The 22,970-nt window shown below is 32.4% G+C and overlaps 1 protein-coding gene across 1 annotated transcript in view; it reads left to right on the forward strand.

Annotated features, from left to right (window-relative positions):
* LOC123681306 (elongation of very long chain fatty acids protein AAEL008004-like) overlaps positions 1-22,970 on the forward strand; it is a 32,588-nt gene that overhangs the window by 6,184 nt on the left and 3,434 nt on the right. The window contains exons 2-5 of the mRNA XM_045619632.1: positions 11,376-11,439; positions 12,541-12,731; positions 16,312-16,392; positions 18,049-18,211. Coding sequence (XP_045475588.1) covers positions 11,376-11,439; positions 12,541-12,731; positions 16,312-16,392; positions 18,049-18,211 — 499 coding nt within the window. The remainder of the gene's footprint in view (positions 1-11,375; positions 11,440-12,540; positions 12,732-16,311; positions 16,393-18,048; positions 18,212-22,970) is intronic.

Here is a 22,970-nt window from a genome sequence, read left to right on the forward strand (position 1 = left end):
ATTCCACTGAGTTGAGATTTTGCAAGTGAAAATTTGGTATTATAACATTTAGTGAATATTCAGACTAACAGTTCCAAGTTTCAAACTTTTTGAATCAGAATCATAAATAATTCAAGAATAACATATAAAAAAATGAGGAAAGCAAATTAGCGAATAAATGATGATCACTCAAAAGCTTTTGACTTCAAGTCAGTTTTATTAGAGTTGCAGTTGAATATCCTTTAAATTACAGGCTATAATACTTTGAAATTGAAGCAAAAACAATATTATCATATTCATTAATTGTCATATCTTCAATGATCGTAATAAAATATAACAGCATAATATATTATGGCTAACAGACAATTGATGATTTATTTCAAACATTAACAAATTTTTCTTATAAAAAATAACCTTATGCTGAAAGGAATAAAAGTGTAAATCATTCTAGAATTAGCGTGCAGTATTTCTTCAGAGTACTTGATATTCTGCCAAGGATCCATTTCCATTATTTTATTATTTAATCATCTTTAATCTTTTAGAGGTTGCTGAGAATAACAAAATATGAATCAGTCATTGTTTTTCAATATTTTGTTTGAATTTTCCATGGTTCCGACGCTGTCAACACGAAAGAAATGATTATTACCTCATAGTAATAAACAAAGATAGGGGAAGCATATGTCATTTTCAGTAAGCAAATTTTGTCCCCATCCCCAACATGAACTATCAAATTTGACATGAAGCGCTCGGAAATGAAAACATATCAGTGATACGATATTCCACTCAATTTGCGAGTTTCTCCACAAAGAACGAACTTCTTATGTCCCATAGTGAATCAACGTTTCATATCAACTCAAAATATATTGAAATAAATACTTAAATTTATCAGAAATTCAAAAAACAAACTTCAAGCGCTCCAAACGACGTGAAATAACCGATGACACTAGGAGAGCAAAAGTTGCCAAACCTTGGATTTCATCAGGTAGATACAGAAAATAATAAATATTCTGCATACTATAAATTCGACAATTAGGAAAAATATCGGATTTCAAATATTCAAATTTGCATATTTAATCGGAAATCACTCAAATGAATATATTTAATTCAATATAATATACATTCACAATGATATAGTAAAATTGTGGATTTGAAAATATATCACAATCCGACAATTTAATCTAACCATGTTGGGGACATGTAAAAATTGCGGATACTCGCTCTCTATAGTTATTTCTGTTTGATTATTACTTAGTTACTTCCAAAATTTCCACCCGATCGTATCTGTGATTTCAGAAATATTTTTCTCGAATTTTCTATCTGTAAGTCACACCCTATTGTTTGAGACCATTCCCGGCTCTTAATTCGAGAATAACAGACATTGTAAAGAGATGATCGATCTGTTCTATATTCTATATGGAGAGCGCTCAAAAATATCTCTGTATTTTTCTCACGAGTTATTTGTAATCATTCTGGGCTTGTAAATCTGTGTTTACGCCTTGAATAAGCTTGGCAGATTGGTTGGAAGATAAACCAATGATTCTTTGCTCATTTCTCATTGGCCATAGTATAACAAACATGACTAGAATTACGATTAAATTACGTGAGAGTAAATTGTTCTCATCGCATTGTTTTCAGCTATTATAATGAAGTCAACTTCCCTGAGTAATTCGTTGGTTGTAGAGAGATTGAGGTAGTACCATATTAATTTGTATTGTTTTCTTTGAAAGCTCTATTATCAATTTTAGTGAGATGGTCATTTTTTGGAGTATTAAACAATTTGTTGCATTATCTGAAACTTAAATTACTTGGAGTAATTGATATCACCTTGTTTGTTTTCATTAATATTATAAAAATTCACATACACAATCAAAAGTCTTGTGTAATGAGGCCGTAGAATATTTTTAGTGATTATTCCCAATAGTAAACCTTTGGAATCGTAAAAAATATTTCCCCAGAAATTTCAAATCGATTTATTATGTATTCTCAACGAATTGAAGGATACAATAATTTTGAAGTTTGGAATAATATGTATTGTTATGGCAATACTGAATATTTTTCTGCAATTAGTTGTAATACTTTCATAGTTATGAATACTAAAATTAATGAAAAAAGAGTGATACAGAAGGTTATGCTTTATAGTAATGGAAAGATAAACGCTTCAACAACGATCAGAGATTATTGCATTGTTTTATCAAAGTCAGTGCTCATTCTGTGAATACTGAGAGAAAAGAAATGGCAGTCGTCACCTAATGAAAAAATTGTCACCGGTTAATATTTCTGAATTTTACATATTTTGTAGAATATGACCTCCTTAACAAGAATGTCTATGGGTCCAACTCAATCATATGACTAGTTTTCGAGATACAGGGTGTCAAAGTTGGAAAATGGCATTTCTTGTAGGGAAACACCTTGAATGAAACACTTTTCAGCGACAAATATTGTGCACCCCTAGGGTAATATTTTAGATTGATTTTCAATAAAAATTATTGTTAGATTCGGGGTGAATTAAACCGTATTAAAAAAGTCGTCCAATTTTTTGTCATTACTCTTAGTTCGATTACACTATTATAATGTCAAAAAGTATTCGTTTTGCTATTACCAGTTTTTGAGATACACAAGGTAATTATCAAGAGGGCGGCCGTTATTACAAAAGTACTGAAAAAATTGTATTGTATGAAAATTTCATACAGAGTAACGACAAGAGAAACGTTGGCGTTTACTTATTAGCATTTTGTTGTTGTAAAATGAAATACATTGTACAGGGTATCCCAAATTCTATGCTCACTAAATGAGTAAAAGTGTTTCTTTCAAGATGTTTTCCTACGATAAATGTTACTTTAAGGAAATGCCATTTTCCAACTTTGACACCCAGTATCTTGGAATCTAGTCATAGGATTGAGTTAGAGGTCATATTACTATTTGTGTGAACCACATTCTTGAATTTTTGTGAAATCTGATTTTCAAAGTTAAAAATGTAGGAAACGAAAACTCGATATTTTAATGATTGAATATATTTCAGAGACTTGATATGAAAATTTGCGAACAGGATATTTTTCAATTCATGAAACAAGTTTAAAGGATATATCGAAAAAAAATTGAAATTTTATTGAAAATTGAATGAGAATATGCATTATTCAAAATACTACTGATGACTTTTATTGTTAATTTCCGTATAGATAATTCAACGCGGAGTTTTGATGAGGTGATTTCACAGATTAAACAAGAGTATTGGACCAAGTTTGTTCCATAGTGACCACATCTTTCTTTGGCAAAATATTGTTGGGTCATAACTGAAAGGTGAAATAACATTCACATTAATGACCTTGCCTTATAGGTATTGTTTTGCAAAACTTGCTTTACCTAACTTTCACCTAAGATGATGACCTGAAATTGAATAAGCTTTTGATTTCAGATGATGAGTAAGATGAAATATTTAATTATTTATGGTATTGCATTCAGAAAATTTCCGGTTTTATTAATCAATTCAGATGCATATAAAGTGTGCCGATTAGATTCGAGAAGCAGTTGAATATACAGGGTGTTTCCTAAACATGCGGCAAAAATTCAGGGGGTTGTTCCTTGGACTATTCTAAGAATATTTTGTCCTTTGATGATTTTTGAAAAACCTATTTGTTTCGAAGATATAGGGGAAACAAAATTTCAGATAATAACATTTCATTATGAAAAATTACATGAAAATTCAACTCAACCTACAAAAACTGTTGAAAATGACCACCTCTAGCCAGCATACAAGCATCCAATCTTCTCCTCATTGACTGCCGAACCCTTAATTGTTGTTGTTAATTGCTAATACATCACAAAACGAATTCAAATGAAAACCGTGTTTAATCTGTATTCCTTTACCATCTGCACTTATCAATTTTTAGTCAAAAAACTGGCCGTTTTTAGTAATTGGAATGTTGTTAAACAAATTTAAAAATAAATTGTACCTACTTAGTGAACACAGTGCGGTACGCATTTTTATTTAAACTATTATTAATTTTAAAAATATGAAAAATGTTGTTCGCCCTGTATCTTCGAAACAAAGAGGTTTTTCAAAAATCATCCAAGGACAAAACATGCTTAAAATAGTCCAAGGAACAACCCCCTGAATTTTTGCCGCATGTTTAGGAAACACCCTGTATATGTAGAAATCATTTGTGGCGATATCAAAAGAATACGGTGGAGGTGGTGAAGTTTCCGAGTAAAGAGATGGTTTGACCATTCTTTCAAACCTCACAATGGATAATTCCAGGTGCTGTTAACAAAAACGACAATATTTTTTTCGAATTCTAATGAAAAATAATTTCTGATAATATTCAATTGTCGGACGTAGATTTTTTTAATAGAGTACAAGAATTTTCCTTTGGCAGAAAAGTAGAGACTCAACAATTTTATTTCAATTTATTTTTTGATGAACATAACAGGTGTTTTTTTTTGAGGTATATAACTTTAAGTTGGTATTACTGTTCAAGATGGCGACCGATACAACAGCTGTCAAGTGATTTATTCTCAGTTCGGCAATTCATCATGAATAGACTCACTCCTGAACAACGCTTGCAAATAGTGCAATTTTATTTCGAAAATAATGGTTCTGTGCTGAATACGTTTCGCGCACTTCATCCATTTTATTTTGTTTAGCGATGAAGAGCACTTGAATGGTTGAATGGCTACGTCAACAAACAAAACTGCCGCATTTGGAGTGAAGCTTATCCTCAAGTGTATGTCGAAACACCGTTATATCCAGAAAAACTGACTGTTTGGTGCGCTTTAGGGGCTGGTGGAATCATTGGTCCGTACTTCTTCAAAAACGATGATGGCCAGAACGTTACAGTCAATGGTGATCGCTATAGAGCCATGATTACTAACTTTTTCATTCCTGAATTGAACAACCGTGATGTCCAGGAGCTGTGGTTCCAACAAGACGGCGCAACATGTCACACAGCGCGTGCCACATCGATTTATTGAAAGACACGTTTGGTGATCACGTTTTGGACCTGTGAATTGGCCTCCAAGATCTTGTGATTTAACACCGCTAGACTACTTTCTGTGGGGCTATGTAAAGTCATTGGTCTATGCGGATAAGCCACAAACCCTTGACCATTTGGAAGACAACATTCGCCGTGTTATTGCCGATATACGGCCACAAATGTTGGAAAAAGTCATCGAAAATTGGACGTCCAGATTGTACTACATCCGAGCCAGCCGTGGCGGTCATATGCCAGAAATCATATTTAAAATGTAATTCCACAAGATTATCTTGCGGATAAATAAAATTCATGTCAATCGAATAATCCATCGTTGTTTTATTGCAATTTAAAGTTCTATAGCTCTAAAAAAACACCCTTTATAATCCTTGACCATTCGCACTATTTTTTAAAGATTTTCTGTATGTTAATTTGTTGTTGATTTTGCTAAATCAAGAGGATGTTGTTATATTTTATCGACTTCGATATTCCAATTTTTTTTGATACCCTATGAAACTTCCGTGAAGTTGAAATTTAATATTTTCTTCAATTTTCCTGGAAGGCATTGTATTATGCCACTGTAAAGTCCTCATCTCCGACTCGGATTTTTGTTGGCACAAGTACATTTTTTTTATGAAATATTACTTAGCAACGTGTTTTTTCGTTTTTTTTTGGAGGAATTAGATGCCCTCATGATATTACTTACTTATTATTATTAAGAGCTTGGTACTGAAGAGAAATGACTAGACTTCTTGAATAACTTCTCAACTATTTTTGGCTTAATAAAGTATATCATATTTTGAGCTGTGTAATGGATCAGTTGATGGCAACCATTAATGGGATAGTTTAAAATTGGAGTAGGTACATTAACTACTTTTTATTTCAATGCTATCGAAATGTTTGATTCAATAAGCAAAAAATTGTATCTAATTGCTTACTATCAACCGGAAACCTTGACTTCCCATAATGATCTTAAATTATATACACGTACGTTTTGTTGAATTCTTCACTATGACGTTTCACATAAAAGAAACACATGATCCTATTGTCTGAATAGAAATCCTGACAAAATATCGTAAAAATCCACAGAAAAATTCGAAAATTGAACGATCCAAAGAACTTATGACTAAGTACTACGTTGTTTTGCGGACATTTTGACAATTTCATACACAGGACTTCTTGTTGTATTTGTATATAAATTTCTACCGTTGTTCATTTGGGAGAGTTTTTTCCCTTCTGAATGACACTATTTTCCTTGATTTGATTATTTGAAACAGGTATTTCCTCTTCTCTCTTTTTCTTGTTGGAATTTGAATTATCTTTTTTAATTCTCTATTCTCGTGCGCTTTTAACGTCTCTATTGTCTTTTTTATTTGTTTGTTCACTCTTTCCTCAATAGTTTCAATTTTTAATTCTTCTCTGATTTGTTGGTTGGTAAATGGTAATGTATCATGAGGCGCAAAACGCTGTTCTGATTACTTTATTTAGGGTAATTTGTAACTCAATTTTTTTATTGTCTTTCGTATTACACCAGGTTCCTCCTGCATTTATAATGCTTGGTAATAGCACTATATTTATTATCTGTTTTCTGAGGAAAGTTCACTTTTTGGGTTGAGCAGCAGGTAGAGTCTCCCGTGCAATTGCCTTGCCTTTTTTCTGTTTTCTTCTATCTGTTTGCTTCAGATAGTAGTAGATGAAAATTCTTTAGAATAATAGTAAATTATTTTGCTTAAATATTCTGGAAATCCCTTGTCTACGCTCATATTCTCGTTTGTGTTAAAATTCTTTAAATCGAATGAAATTTCAGAGAGTCCAGAATCTAGAGAAATACCGAAAAATCTAAGTTCATTAAGAATCTGCACATAAATAATAAATATTCCAGTAGGTCGGCGATTCTCAGAACTATTTTACGAGTTTTTTTTCCGCTATGTCAAATCAAGATTGTCGGCACACACTTTAATGAAAATGTTCAGATCGCGGTTTCCGCATGTGTCCTCAAAAGAATTTTCTGAGCAATCATCTTTTCATTTGTCAATAAATTCAAAATTACTCTGCAACATCCACCATGGCGTTTCATAATATTAATATTATCACCTTTATCGGATGATTCAGGAGATGATATTAACTTTTTAACTCTTTACTGGCCAGTAAAGATGTTGATGAGCGCCGAAACCAGTGGCCCGTGTAGGAATAATCTGAGGTATTCCGCTATTTTCTTTGGCAATCCTCCGAAAGTATTGGACGCGTAGAAAATTTGTTATTTCTGTAACTTATCAAAAAACGTTTATACATTTCTGCAGAACCATATACTTTTCAGAAATTTCCACAAAATCAATGGAAGAGTTTTCTTTGGATAGACGCTCTATTAACAAACATTTTAGTATTATTTAAAGATACCAAAATGATTGATCCCAAGTCCTGGCATCCTTTAAACTAAGCCACCCAAGCATTGCAAGGTTGCTAACTGAAACAATAGAAATTTATTTTTAATTAAATCACATTTTGTTCTTTATAGCCTTAGAGCTTCGCTCTCAGTGTATAATAGTTTCTAGACTTCAGAAAAAGTTAATTTTTAAGACTTATGGGACTTCGTTTTTCAATGTTAATTTGCAGAATATAGGTTGACGTCAGTTTGACAGCCATTATGTTGTCTGGGACCGTATTCTGGACAAGTGATCTTTCAAAACGTATACGTACTTTCAGTGCTCTGAACATTGAATGTAAGTATACGTTTTGAAAGATCATTTGTCGAGAATACGGTCCCTGCCACTCTGCCAATCATAGAATTGGTCCTGAGAATCTTTTCTGTATTCGAAAGAAGGTTATAATTTTAATATGCTCTGGGCTGTCGACATGAGTCTTGTGTATCATATTTCAATATTAGTTAAAGACTCGAAATGAAAATAAATGTAATGAAAATTAAAGAAAAATGCAAAGTTAATCTTCATATTTTCTAAATCAAAAGTATCATGGAAACGAAAGACTATTTTCTGATTGGATAACATCTGGTGGGCCAAATACTGAATTATTTATTGATAATACAGTTTTTACCACAAAAAAACCAAGTTTCAATTAAATCATAATTTTATTTTCATGAATAATGTTCAAATAACCTTTTTTCATCAACGATGTGAAAAACAGAATAACTTCAAATTCACTGTATATTCTCTCAGTATAAAGTCATTAGAATGGAATAAGAACACACTTCGTCTAAGAAATTTTTACCATTATTTATCAATTATAAACTTTTTGTTTATTATAATTGAATCAAAATTACCACAAAGACTAATAATTGCTACGCACGTGTCCACATACTATAATCTAACATTTACAAATCTTGATGATAATTTATCTCTACAAAGGAATAAATTGTTTACTTCCGACAGAAAGATCTGTAGCTTCGTTTTATTCATATGGGGGTAAACCCCATGACGTATCCAAACCCAAACAATAATTTCATGTATTTTGCTCGGAAAAAAATCTTGAAACGGAAGAAAATATAATTATTATGTATCATTTCTTATTATGACTCATTTAGAGGTACATTTCGCATTTTACCTGTCTAGTGAACTCGTGTTTTTGGTGAATCCCATTATATAATTAGGTATATATACCTACTGAAGTGTCATGGCCGAATATACAGAGTGTTTCTCATTTGAAATTTTTCTTAACAATATATTTGTTATAGAAGAATATAATTTTGTAAATTAGTATTTAGTATTATATTAACAAAATAAAATTTTCTGATTAATTTAATAACTGTGAAAGGTGAAGAAACTATGATGAAGGAATCTAATCCTACTTATTTTGTACGGTCTACAATATTCTTATTGAAGATCCAAACGAAGAAGACCAATTCTGATTATCAAATATTTCGTGCAATTTTTCTAATATTAATATCTGAGCGCTTTAAATTAAAAATACATAACAACCTATAAATTTCAAAATAATTTGAACTAACTCGTATATGTAATTGATATGGAATAGAGCAAGTTACGCAGAAATGTTGAATGATAATGTTTCATTTTTATTTTGTTAACAATTACTTATTACTTTTTATAATCACTTATTTGCAAAGCTGAAAAAATAGTTTATAGTGAGAGGTTTCAAAAACTTCTATCAATTCAAGGTCGACCTAAAATTCCTAAGATATGAATTCTCAAGCATTGACTTGAATTAGGGATTCACGGCTTGACTTGATTTTCAAGCTACTTTTTCAATCTCAAGTCAAGTATTTATTTATCAAGTACATTAATCATATCAAGCTACTTGATTTTTAGCAGTTTCATTGTGTTATGTCACATCAATAAAAAATTATAAAATGAGAAGGAACCTTGCGAAAAACACATTCATTTTAGTAAACTCATTGTGTAAAAGAACCGAAAATATCATTTTTTCGAAACAGAAACATAAATAGAATCATTATAAATCATAACAAAATAAAAAATAATAAAAAATAAAGTTTCTCAATATTGAGAAACCTCCAGGCTTTTTTTGATTACATAATTTTCCATCCAGGATCTAAAACACATGAGGCATCTTATAGATTTGTCGCCTAACCTATTGCGGGTTTTTGTAACTGTAAGAACAGCTCTGGAATTGTATTTCAACAGGAGCTGAAGATGCTGGCGTTGATAAAAACCCTTGTTCATTTTGGCCAAGTTTGGAAAGATATTTCTGGAACTACCAAAATCTACTAATAGATTTAATAGAATTGTGAGAAAACTATTAATAAAGTCACACTGGCGAATGCTTCAGTCTCTCGGCGCTCGAGGAATCCCCTTATTTAGTCTTAGCGCGCACGAGATTGCAGAAATATATGCCGTGCGACGCTTGCATATCAGCTCAAGTATTATCAAGTAGATTGATATTGAGTCAAGCAATAAATATCTAAAATCAAGTCAAGTCATATTCAGTAGGTATGTAGTTTTTCACGAGCTTGGTTTTCAAGTCAAGTAGTTGGCTAAAATGTCAAGCTACTTGGCTTGATGAATCCCTAACTTGAATGTATAGTCTCACCAGTATATTTATAGGAAATGAAGTTGGATCGGATCATAAAAATTTCATATATAATTTTATATAATATCGTGAAATTGATATGAAAGATATTAAATAACAAAACATGTTAACGATTCAATCTCTATTTTAAGATAAATCACAGATGAGTGCACCTAAAAAGGTTATTCACCGATAAATTCATGATGGTTTTCCAAATTATCAATTTGAGATTTCCAGTTATAAATTAAGAATTCTTAAGAACTGTAATTAGTTTCAGAATTCCCAAGAAAGGTACACAAAATCATCAATTTTTTACATTGATGGGTGATGATGCTTCGATTATTATTTTGGTAGACCTGTATGATGCATAGGAATTTATTTTTTTATGTTTTTTAAGAAAAAATAAATCATTACAATCATAAAAAATGTTTCCATCATTTTCATGAGAGAACTTGTTTCCAAATGTCTTCTTCCAATTCTACTTCAAACTCAGGTATTTATTCTACCAAACTCACCTTGAATTCCTATATTTGCTGTCTTTCGTAACAGCAAATAAATCTCTTTCGAATCTTTTCTTAGCTTCATTCACACCCAAACTCAGATTCAAACTGCGTAACCCACATTCAACCTCCAATTACAGGTAAATCACATTGAAGATACCCTTCTGAAATTTAGATAATCACAGGGTACATATATAACCTCCAATATCAATTAGTTTATTCAAATTGGCTGTGAAATATTTGAGCTTCTCAGTAAGAAGGTCAATTTCCGAACACCTCATTGATTTGTGCAATGCAGGAATTAACATAGATCCAACTGTTAAAAATGTTTAAATCCGGTTTGAATTGAAATATACATATAGTTTTCAGATCATTCCGATAACAAGAGACTTCATCGGGTATCCGTACTGATCGAAATTTATTCAAATTTGTCAATTTCTATTAACACTTTTTGTGTGAACAAGCAATATTATTTTATGGCATTGAAGAAGCGAGTTGAAGTGTTTGATTAGACGAAAAATATCGATGATCTTGGATTGTCCAAATAGCACTTCAATATCTTGTGTAGCAATCCATGATTTTTACAGATTCTTCTGATTTTTCTTCAACATATTACCTTGGCTTTTTTGTTTAGTTAGAAGACATCAAGCAAATGACATCTTTCAATGACCTCTTTAACTTCTGCACTTTCGCCAACGGATATAAAAAATCGCAAAACAATGTTTGAATACTTTTCCAAAAATCTCAATTGGAGTTAAATATAGTAGGTTAAACAAAAATCTTTGTTTTAGTTTTTAGGAAATCTCTTCTTGTGAAATTTGTAATATTTTACTCCAACCAAACTGAATTTTAAGAGCTTAAAATTTTTCTTCTTGAATATTCCAAAGTTCCATTTTAGGGTATAATAAAGCTGAGAATGTTTTTTTTTCAGGATATCCCTGGATTCGTGAATTTTGCTGTTGACAAATATCACACAATTCTTGGCAGGATAAGCGGTAAGTTTGCAAAATAAATTAATTAGTACTTATTTATAATAATACCGCATGATCAGCAGTGCATGCAAGTGGTTCTCGAAATTATAGACATTTGACATAACTGTTTGTAAAATTAGGATTCAATTATCCAGCCTCACATTGAACATTTAAAAAGATATTTCGTAGTCTGTCTTTTTGAGAGTTCTCTCCGAACAGATCATTTTAATAACAATAATCAGTTTATTGTTGAAAAATTAATAAATACACATAGTCTCGAACTCCAATATCTCAATAAAATACAGAAACTGTAGAAAAAAATAGTGAAAACAATTTAACAAATATTGAAAACTTAACAGCCTATAAAATTAAGCTAAATATGTACTGAAACAAAATCGTGACAATTTCTGTATTTTTAGAGTCCAGAAATTTTAGATTTTTGCTTCCATATAAAATAGCTATAAATTCTAAGCTTCGTGTAATTTTTTTAATAATCAAAATCAAAGAAAATTAAAGCAGATTACCAAAAAAAAAATGAGGAAAATAGTGATTTGGAGCCAACAGCTTTGTGCGCTTGTTTATTCATGTGCCTTTAAATACTACATAGACATATATAAAGTTCTGCGGAATAATCCTAAAGTGTATTAAAACAAAATACAAAAAAAGTTGATCTGAGTTTACAAATTACGATCTAATGAAGCAGGTACTCAATGTGAAATGGAATAACGAAGACGAGTGTTTTGAAGACCTTGGTATATAATAAATTAGTTTGATTATGGAGAAGTTCATTTGCGTTAGTTTTCCTTGATTTGAATCTTGACAGCATTCTACATCCCAAACATGTTTTTCATCTAAATTAATATATGTGTAGTAGATAAATGAATGAACACTGTTACAATTTTATGGTAATTGTATGGTCTGATGGTAATTCAAGGATACTTCACATATAGAAATAAAGAGGAAATCATATTCAATTTGAAAAAACTTTCCAACCAAGAAATCCAATAAGAAAAAGTAGCAATCGTTAAATATTTTTTTTGACCATTCTACAAAGCTGACTCAATCTAAGAGGTTTGAAAAAAACTTAATTTTTCTCCATATAAATTAGACAATTATGATTTCCAGATCCTAGGACATCTGACTGGCCACTAATGCAGAGTCCAATACCAACAGTCCTTATGGTTTTAACTTACATCTATGTGATATTATTCCTTGGACCAAAAATGATGGCAAATAGAAAACCTTACAAGCTGAGGGAAGTACTAATTTTATATAATGGAGCACAAGTACTCTACAGTGCCTTCATGTTGTATGAGGTGAGCTTTAGTTTTTTTCTTTTTAAGTTTATTCCAGAGGATGTTTGCGCCGTTTGAAAGCTAACCCTACGCAATTTTTACAAGTCCCCAACATGGTTAGATTACGTTGTCAGATTGTGATATATTTGCAAATCCACAATTTTAGTATATCATTATGAGTGTACCTATATTATATTGAAAGAAATATATTTATTTGAGTGATTCTCAATTAAATATGCACATTTGAATTTTTGGAATCTGAAATTTTTTCTAATTGTCGAATTTTTAATAAGCAAAATATTTTTTATTTTCTGTATCTACCTGCTGAAATCCAAAGTTTGACAACTTTTCCTCTCCTAGTGTTATAGATTGTTTCACGTCGTTTGGCGCGCTTGAAGTTTGTTTTCGGAATTTCTGATATATTTAGGTATTTATTTCATTATATTTCGATTTGATATGAAACGTTGTTATACTATGGGACATAAGAAGTGCGTTCTTTTTGGAGAAACTCGCGAATTGAGTGAAATATCGTATCACTGATATGGCAAATTTGATAGTTCATGTTGGGGACAAAATTTGCTTACTTAAAATGACAAATGCCTCTATCCTCTATCTATGTTTATTACTCTGAGGATTCTACTAATTTATTATCCCTTCCCCTCATAATAGTTACTATGTTGATGATAACGATTATTAACGTATCAATCGGTAATAAATTAATATAGGATCCCACCACTGGAGAGCTAATTTGAATTAACTAATTCCGGATATGAATGTCGACACAAAAATAATTTTTCAAATGACATTTTCATAGATTGAATACTTCGGCAATCGATCAATCATTGGCTTCGAATTCAAATGTTAAGGCTGCATTGATCTTGAACTAGACAAATCAGCGAACATTACCCACTGAATCGGATATAAAAAAATTCCTTCCGATTTTCGAGGTCGATTTCAAGAAACATGTAATGATATTATGATGGCAATATACGTCGTGCGTTCACCATTCCCATGAATATTTAATGAACATTGGAAATTGTTAATTGATCCAATTTAGGTGTAGGTGCTTACCGAAAAAGGATATTGCGTATTTTATCTTAATTACTCACTAATGGTACAATTGTTTTCGAAAAAACGAAGTGTATGTTGTCATCACAAATTTAATTTCATTGAACTATCATAATTTCATTTTCATATATTTGAATAAATTTACAAATTGAAATAGTTTCAGTAGAAATCTCACACTCATCTCGAACTCGAATTCTGATGCGACTTTTGAATTCCTAGAATTGCATATCAACTTTATAATTTCCCTTTTTTTTCGAATTCAGAAAAAGCTTTCTCTATTTCAGTATCGTGATGAGTTCATTACAGTTCTGAAAACAGTGCTGTAATGAACTCATTACAGCATCGTTTTCAGATATATTTTTCGTTTTCTGGTTATCTATACTGACTTCCAATCCTATCAAATTTCAACAAACGTCAAAAATTGTCAATATAATATACAATACAAAAGTCACTAGGATATATAATCTGAATTATTTATTGAATTTTGACAATATTTCACAAAACTTGAGTGAAATAGAGAAAATATCGTCTAATACTCGTTGCAGAAGGCAATTCCAACACAAGCTTTCGCATTCGTGTTGGAATAGGAGATCATTCTGCAACTTGTGTTAGAATATACTATTCTCTAATTCTGTGGTTATTCCGTTCATTCTTCCACATCTTGTAGAACAAAATCGTGCGAGAATATATCAGAAACGCACAGTTTTCATGGTTATATTTTATTATTCTATGTTGGCACTCCGAACTTTCCGCTACGGCTTTATCTGTCAATTCATCAATTTGCCTTGAAGAAATCAGTTCTGCCAACCAACATTTTTCAATGCAAAAATCACTAAATTATATTTATGGAAATATTTCATTAATTTCAATGAAAATGCAATGAATTAGAGAAAATAATGTATAATACTCGTACAGAAGGCTCATTCTACCACTCGTTCATTCAAAAACTCGCCACTTCGTGGCTCGTTTTTGAATTTTGAACTCGTGGAAGAATATCAATGCCTTCTGCACTTGTATTATAAATAACTATTCTCTATTTCAGTATAGTAATGAGTTCATTACAGTGCTAAAAACAGTACTGTAATGAACTCATTACAGCATAGTTTTGTGGTTGTCTATACTGACTTCCAAGCCTATCAAATTTTAACAATAATTGTCAAAATAATACAATTTGGATATAGTGAAATGATTTGAAACATTATTCGCAATTTCTCTTAATTCTGGTGGTGTTAAATCGATTTTGTCAGACATAATTCACGAATTTAACGTGTAATTGTAAATGATTTCAGAATTTGAAAAGTACAATTCATATTCAAATTCCGTAATTTGTCAATTTTCGTAACAGTCACATCAATTGCCAAGATACAATACAAAAGTCACTAGGATGAACAATCTGAATTTTTCATTAAATTTCGACAATATTTCATGAAACTTGACTGAAATAGAGAAAATATCGTCTAATACTCGTTGCAGAAGACAATTCCAACACTCATGCGTTCGAAAACTCGTTCCTTCGTCGCTTCTTTAGAAATTTCGCATTCGTGTTGGAATAGGAGGCCATTCTGTAACTTGTTTTAGAATATACTATTGCGGACCAATTATTGTAATATTTACAATTTATTGTATTCTTAACTTGTTCTATGCGTGACAACCAATCTAATGACTGTCAAACTAACAACGACGTATATTCTGCAAATTTTCATTAATTGCCAAAGTCTCATAACCTTTGAAACATTACCCGGATCAACAAAATGAAAAAAAATTAATACCGGAAATCCACTCCATATAACATATTTTAATGACGAATTAATTTCTCTTTATTTATTCAAGGAACAAAATACAACAATGTTTTCAAACAAATTAGTTATTTAAAAAAATCAGTGAAAAAATATGTACATCAAAATTAATTGAGCAGTTTATTGAACCGTAAATAGTGCTGTTAACCATGACAGGAGTATACTCATTCATTAATAAAAAATACAATAGATATTATACAACAATGTGGCGCGAGTTTCTGTCAATGATGTATCGTATACATATATTCATTGTAATGATCTCATGACACTACTGCGTCCTTGCGTCTGACCTTGTCTGAACGTAGATATTCGTCCTTGAATAGAAAGTTGTATGCGGAAGCTAAGAATCCATTAGATCTTGGTTATATAAGGAAGTAGTTGTTATGTATGACTTGCATTGATCTTGAAAAGTAGAGGAAGGTTATTTCAAGGTGATCTATATGGATTTTTTGAGAATTTAGTAGATTTTGAGTTAACGTTTATGATTTATCCATTGAAAAAATTGAAAAATCCTATACAATTGGCAATATGTTACACTGTATAATAAATTGACATCATTTGTCATATTAAAGGCTAGAAATTTAGGAGTTTTCCTCATAAATATGATCATGAATGTTCGTCAGAATAAGAAGTTTTCAATGTTTTTGAATCATATACGAATATTGAGGTCATATTTCCATTTCATTGTATTTTAACTTTCTTTCAAAAATTCTAATTCGAAATAATATTTTTTTTAGCATCTAATGAGTGGATGGTTTTGGGACTATAGTTACAAGTGTCAACCTGTGGATTATTCTAACAATGATAAAGCTCTCAGGGTAAGTAACTCAGATGCGTTCATTTGTAAGTCTGGAAATTTTAAAAATGTACCTACTGAAAACAGAACTGTCTAAGATAGTATCTAGTAGAATATGAGTTACATTTTTGAGTTGCAATATAAAGTTCCCTTTGAAAAGTACCTAAGATACTAATTTCTTCACAAAATAGAGTACCTTTATTGAGATAGTTTCTTCAAATGTAACTTATATATAAGAATGAATTTACTAAGACATTTTCTTCTGGCTCATTTATCTCTGAATTGTAGATAAATGAAACTTTCTTCAATATTTGTATCATACCTAACATAATTATATCAGGTGTACAACTTTGCTTCCGCCTTGCAATAGATGGCTGTATTGGTGAGTAGTAGTCGAAATGAATAGATCGTATATGTCATACAATAAGCTTAATATTTGTTAACATAACGGCATCGAAATATTAGTCGATTTGTGTCTGCATCATAAAGTTATTTACGATTAAACATGTTAGCTTACGAGCTTAACTCTTGTCACTTGCGGGAGGTTTTAATTTTCTGCTTCAATATTGTCAGTTTTTTACAACTATCTAACAACTCTAAGAAAAACTGTGAGTTATGAAGAAATTTGTGGTTCAGACCCATCGAATGCTCTCAAATACCTATGGTGAGACGGCTTTTAGTGGAAGAACATGCCAAAAGTGGTTTCAACGCTTTCAGAAAGGTGATTTTGACGTCGAAAGAGTGGAACGTGGAAGAGAGAAGGTTTTCGAAGATGCTGAATTGGAGGCATTACTTGATCAAGATTCGTGTCAAAAGCAACAAGAATTGGCAGGATCATTGGAAGTGACGCAACAAGCCATTTCAAAATGCCTGAAAGTGGGAATTATTCAGAAACAAGGAAATTGGGTGTCGTAAGAGTTGAAGCCGAAATATGTTGAACGGACTTGGTTTGCTTGTGAATAGCATTACGATAATCCCAAGCTCCAAAAATCATGGGGATATCCCGGCAATGCTCCCACGTCGACGGCCAAACCGAATATTCACGATTCCAAGCTCATGCTCAGTATTTGGTGGGACCAGCTCGGCGTAGTTTATTATGAGTTGTTAAAACCGACTGAAACAATTACAGGCGATCGTTATCGAACGCAATTAATGCGTTTGAGCCGAGCATTGAAAGACAAATGGCTGCAATACAACGAGAGACATGATAAAGTGATTTTACTGCATGACAATGCTCGACCGCATGTTGCGAAAGTTGTCAAGACATACTTGGAAACGTTGAAATGGGAAGTTCTACCCCACCCGCCGTATTCTCCAGACGTTGCTCCCTCGAACTATCACTTGTTTCGATCAACGGCACACAGCCTGGCTGACCAGCACTTCCGGTCTTATGAAGAAGGAGAAAATTGTATCGATTCGTGGATTGCTTCAAAAGATGACCAGTTTTTTCAACGCGGGATTCGTACGCTGCGCGAAAGATGTGGGAAAGTAGTAGCCAGTGATGGTCAATACTTTGAATCATAAATGTTTAATCATTTTTTTACAATAAAGCCTCGAAACTCGAAAGAAAACGGTGGAAGCAAAGTTGTACGCCTATGTGTATAATTTGATTTTTTTCTATTTTCTGAATATCTATCCGTTAAGTTTGAGCAATATTTACAAACATTTTTTTTTGTAGATGGCAACCTTATGTTGGTGGTATTACATTTCGAAACTATCGGAATTCGCAGACACGCTATTCTTCGTCTTGCGCAAAAAAGATAGCCAAATAACATTTCTCCACCTATATCATCACAGCCTGACGCCCTTGGAGACTTGGATTCTTGTGAAATTCGTCGCTGGTAAGTTTGAATTGTGTACTCAACCCGTTTATTACCTCTATTACCCAATATTCCATATATAAGAAACTTATGGAAGGTGAACTAATTGAAGAGAGTAACGTAAAAATTTCTTTCGCTTGTTGAAAACGAAATATCTGTACAAGTTTAATTGGTTGATCAATGTGGAACGACACAATGAAATTGAGCTGTTTCTTTTCTTTGAATTAATCGAATGTGTTGTCATTCTACAGTCTATTAACAATCTAACGAAAGACCAATCCGGGTTTCCCAATAAGATTCGAATAATTATCTCTGCATTTCCTGACGATTTGTGTGGTCTAGTCAACGAACTTTGTACAATGAATTATTATTATAAAGTGGGGTATAAATGTATACGATATTATTTATTTCCTTCTCATCAATCATCACTAAGTATTATTTCCAATCAATGAAAATTTTATTCCAAATTCAGTATGTTTCCGGTTTTAAATGGTTGATGTGAATCCTTATTTCATTTTTTGAAAGGCTAACATAATTATCTTCTCAAAGAAGAATGAATTTTTTCTCAATATACAAAAATCAACTCAAACCAGTCGCTGGTGAAGCAGAATCCTTTCGATATATTTTTCTGTAGATGTCGATTACGTAATTGAAATCCGAATAAGTCTGATAATGGGTATAAACCTATGCTGCCTTGTTCTAAACTACTAAAAAATCAGTCTTCCACAGTACCACATTACACAAGAGTCCCCACAAATTATCGCTAGTAAATACCACTTTGTCAAAATTTTGGGATATGACGGTGAGTCTGGATCGAGATGTTGAAGGTTGAGGTTATTTATTGTTGATTGAAAAAAAAACACTGTTTTTAATGGAAAAAAATACAGTGCAAGCGAAGTAATGGCTGAACAACAATGGTCAGAAGTTGCTGACTTCAAAATGGTAAAAGCACCACCGACGATGCTCTGGTCTCCCAAATTCAGTAATTTCAGAAAATTCCACAAAAGGAAGGAAAGAAATTTAGCTCTAATGAAAAACAGATTACCGAGGTTGAGTCCTTTTTCGAAAGCAAAGAAAAATCTTTCGTCAGAAAAAAGGTATTGAAAAGATAGAGTAGTTGAATCACCCTTAAAGGCGATTATGTTGACGAATATAATTGTAGAATTTGGGGAAAACGTGTTTTTATTTCATCAATAAGGCCCGGGATTCATAAGAGAAGTGTTTCTTTATTTTCGATGTTATAACAAGTATATTCTCTAGGTTTCAATTTACTCAAGCTCCACCTACACAGTAAATCTGGAATACCCGAGGGAATACCTACCAAAGGAACAATTTATGTCCAATTCCGAATATTGGTGTTTGTTTCGAGTTTGCGCATGATAGCACAAATTCCAAGAGAACTGGTTGAAATTCAATCGGAGTATCCATACCAAATTTCACTAAGATTCCGGGAATTTCACGTTTGCGCGTGCTCAACGTGCACATTGAAGAACTTATTTATTTATATTTATTTATTTATACGGACAAGCCATTTTACATAATATTAAAAAACCAATAAAAACAAATTCCAATAAAAAGAAACAGTGTTCAAAATATAATATCAAAAATAAACATGACTTTTTACAAGCTTTGAATTTTCATCTACCGATCAAGCCTTGGGACTCGAAGTATCGTTTTAGTGAAAAAATTGTTGTAGAGAATGGATCCATGTCACAACCATTCGCTGAACGAACTGCTCTATCGATTGGAACTGAAATTTGTATGGCACCATTTGTGATCCTGATAGGATATCTTACTAAATTTCATCAAAATCGAAAAATATTTGCGGAAGTTTGGGTGTTTAAAATATAGTCTCATAGTCTAGCTGCAGTCGAGGCACTGAGCTCATATATCATTGATTTTAAGAAGGTATTGGGGTGGCGAAGAAAACTCAACGAAATAGTCAAGAATATCAAGGTCTTTTCAGTCTGGGTTTCCGGCAACTCGGGAATAAGAGAGAATGAAGAGGCCAACACACTTGCCAAAAAAGGAGCAAAAACTCCGGCCCAGAACCTTTTTATAGCGTAGACAAATGTACCTACAAGAAAGAGTTTCAGGAGAAGGAAAAAACCGAAAGACAAACATTCTGGTGGAATCTTCCTGGTTTGGATCACTCCAAAGGGTTTAATCGAAAATTTGACACTGGGAGATCCAAGGAATATCTAGATCTTAGCAAAAATATACTGCACCTCCTCACTGAATTCCTCACAGGGCATTGTCGCTTCAGGAAGCACCTCGTGAGAAAATGACGAGTGCAGATTCTGTGGGGAGGAGGAATAAACTCGGGATCACCTGGTGACGGAATGTCTCGCCATCACTAGCCATCGCAAAATCTGCTTTAGACACGAAACTTGTAGATGTGAGAAATTAGCCTCGAAATTAACTTCCTGAATCCATCCCAGATACTGGAGTTCATTAGAACTCTGGAACTGGAAGGCGACCTATAGATCACGTTATGGAGAAAATAGCTCTGATGGGGTGCACAAAAAATCATTGAGTCCGGCAGACCCATATATTAAACCAAAGTTGATCAGGATGGTTTGGAATGTTTTTTGCTGTGATTAAATGTTTAAATCCCAGAGCTTTCTCTGCCTTTGGTACACTTGCAAGCAAAATGACAAATATCAAATAATGAAATCAAAATTCAAATGATAATAGTTGTAGACTTACACGTAAAAGTGATAACTTATGAAATAAGTTTCGGAAACGTAGTATGAGATAATAATCCATTTAATCGTCATCATTATATTCGATTCAACCTTGAAATGTTCGTTTTTGCTAGATATTCAAATCTAGGTATATGTAATGCCCTAATTCTTCTTGTTCCCACTACTCAATTAAAAAAATGTCTGTATACCTACATATAAAAAACACTCAACAATTTCATTGAAAGATTAATATATGATCATGTAGAATTATTATTTCACAACTAAAATTCATCCAAAAAATATAATAATTAACTTTTGGTCAGGTTGGCTGCATAATTTACATGGCGTTTGGCTCGAACTTGAGAAATATACAGGGTGCTCCATCTCAGACGAGCCAACCCGTATGTTTTTCATCCCATAGTGATTGGAAAAATTTCCCGAAACAAGTCGAATAATTTTGTTTGGGGGGACATCTTTTAACGTATATTTGGAGATTGAACGAGCAACCCCCTAAGGGGGGTGCATTAAAATTAGGTTTTCCATACACTGCTGTTAAGAGGCTTGCAAGACGTTTCAAACGAAGTATCACTCAACCTCTCTTACCTATTCAATTTTGAGGGGTTGAGGCGTCCCCTCTTATAAGAGGTTTCTCGTTCAAGCCTCAAATATACGTCAAAAGATGTCCCCCAAACAGAACCATTCGACGAGTTTCGGGAAATCTTTTCAATCACTATGGGATAAGACATACAGGGTGTTCTGATTTGTTTCCGACAAACTGAAATGGGTGATAGATCATATCATTTTAAGCAAAAAAGTTCCTATGAACATGGGTCCGGAAATGCTTCGTTTCCGAGATACAGGGTTTTAAAGTTGAAAAAATAATTCGCGTTTTCTTCAATATGTTTTGACTGCTTCGAAATGCTTTCATGAAATAATTCCTATTCAAATATTAAATTTAAATTCATGTTGAAAATTGAAGGCGAAATGCATGCGGATTTTCTATTGCCCACTAATAATAGAAGTGGTATGCTATGTAATTGTTGTTTTTAAGTTTTCTGAATATTCTGTTTCCTGAAATATTGCGTTGTTGGATGCTTTACGAATACTGAGTTTTTATTTTCTTCGAAGGTCTGTAAAATCCTATTTCTCTGTAGATGATTTCTTCTTTGTATGCTTCGTTCAGGCCTTTGGTAACCAATACCATTTTCCTGTATTTGTTGATAAGCTATTAACTTAGTTAACTATAATTATAATTAATGACATCTGAACCTAACACACTTTAAATCCGTCATTGTGTATAGTCATTTTAAATCTATTGCCGCAACAATTGTTGAATGTAAAACAATCAATCATTCGAAGATGTCATTTGTGCATTCAACAAAACGGTGGACATTTCGAACACCTTCTTTAAAAATTATTATGTTATTTTGTTTTGTTCTAAATTGTTACTTCTAAAAAATATTTAATTTAAAATTATTACAAATTTGTTTCTACATGTTTTAGAGATTACAAAAATATGGATTTGGCTTTAAATGCGTTTTTCTCTGAAACGGTCGCCCCTAGCAACTTAAATGAGTTATACCTTTTTTAACTAGAAAAGTCAGGGGAATTGATTTTTTTAGTCCAGAATGACGTACAGGGTAGCACAGAAAAGTTGGTACGGTTTAAAGAGGACGAAATTATTGCCTGTGGCGCCCTCTAGAAAATACAACCAAATCGACCACAAATTTGAATTTCTCACCTCAAAAAACCCTATGTACCAACTTTCATGCAATTATTTGGAATCAGTCGAAAGATATTTAAGAAAACGCGAATTTTTTTTTCAACTTTAACACCCTGTATCTCGGAAACGAAGCATTTCCGGACCCATGTTGATAGGAACTTTTTTGCTTAAAATGATGTGATCTATCACCCATTTCAGTTTGTCGGAAACAAATCAGAACACCCTGTATATGGGGTGGCTCGTCTGGGATGGAACACCATGGTATTCGTGTAACGTATGGCAACAATAGTTAAACGTGAAATCTCAATATTTATTCAACTTTAACTAGCGAAATGGCATTTGTAGTCAGACATCTCAAGCGGTTGTTGCA

This window comes from Harmonia axyridis, chromosome 5 (genome assembly GCF_914767665.1).
Source record: "Harmonia axyridis chromosome 5, icHarAxyr1.1, whole genome shotgun sequence".
In the NCBI taxonomy this organism is placed as follows: domain Eukaryota; kingdom Metazoa; phylum Arthropoda; class Insecta; order Coleoptera; family Coccinellidae; genus Harmonia; species Harmonia axyridis.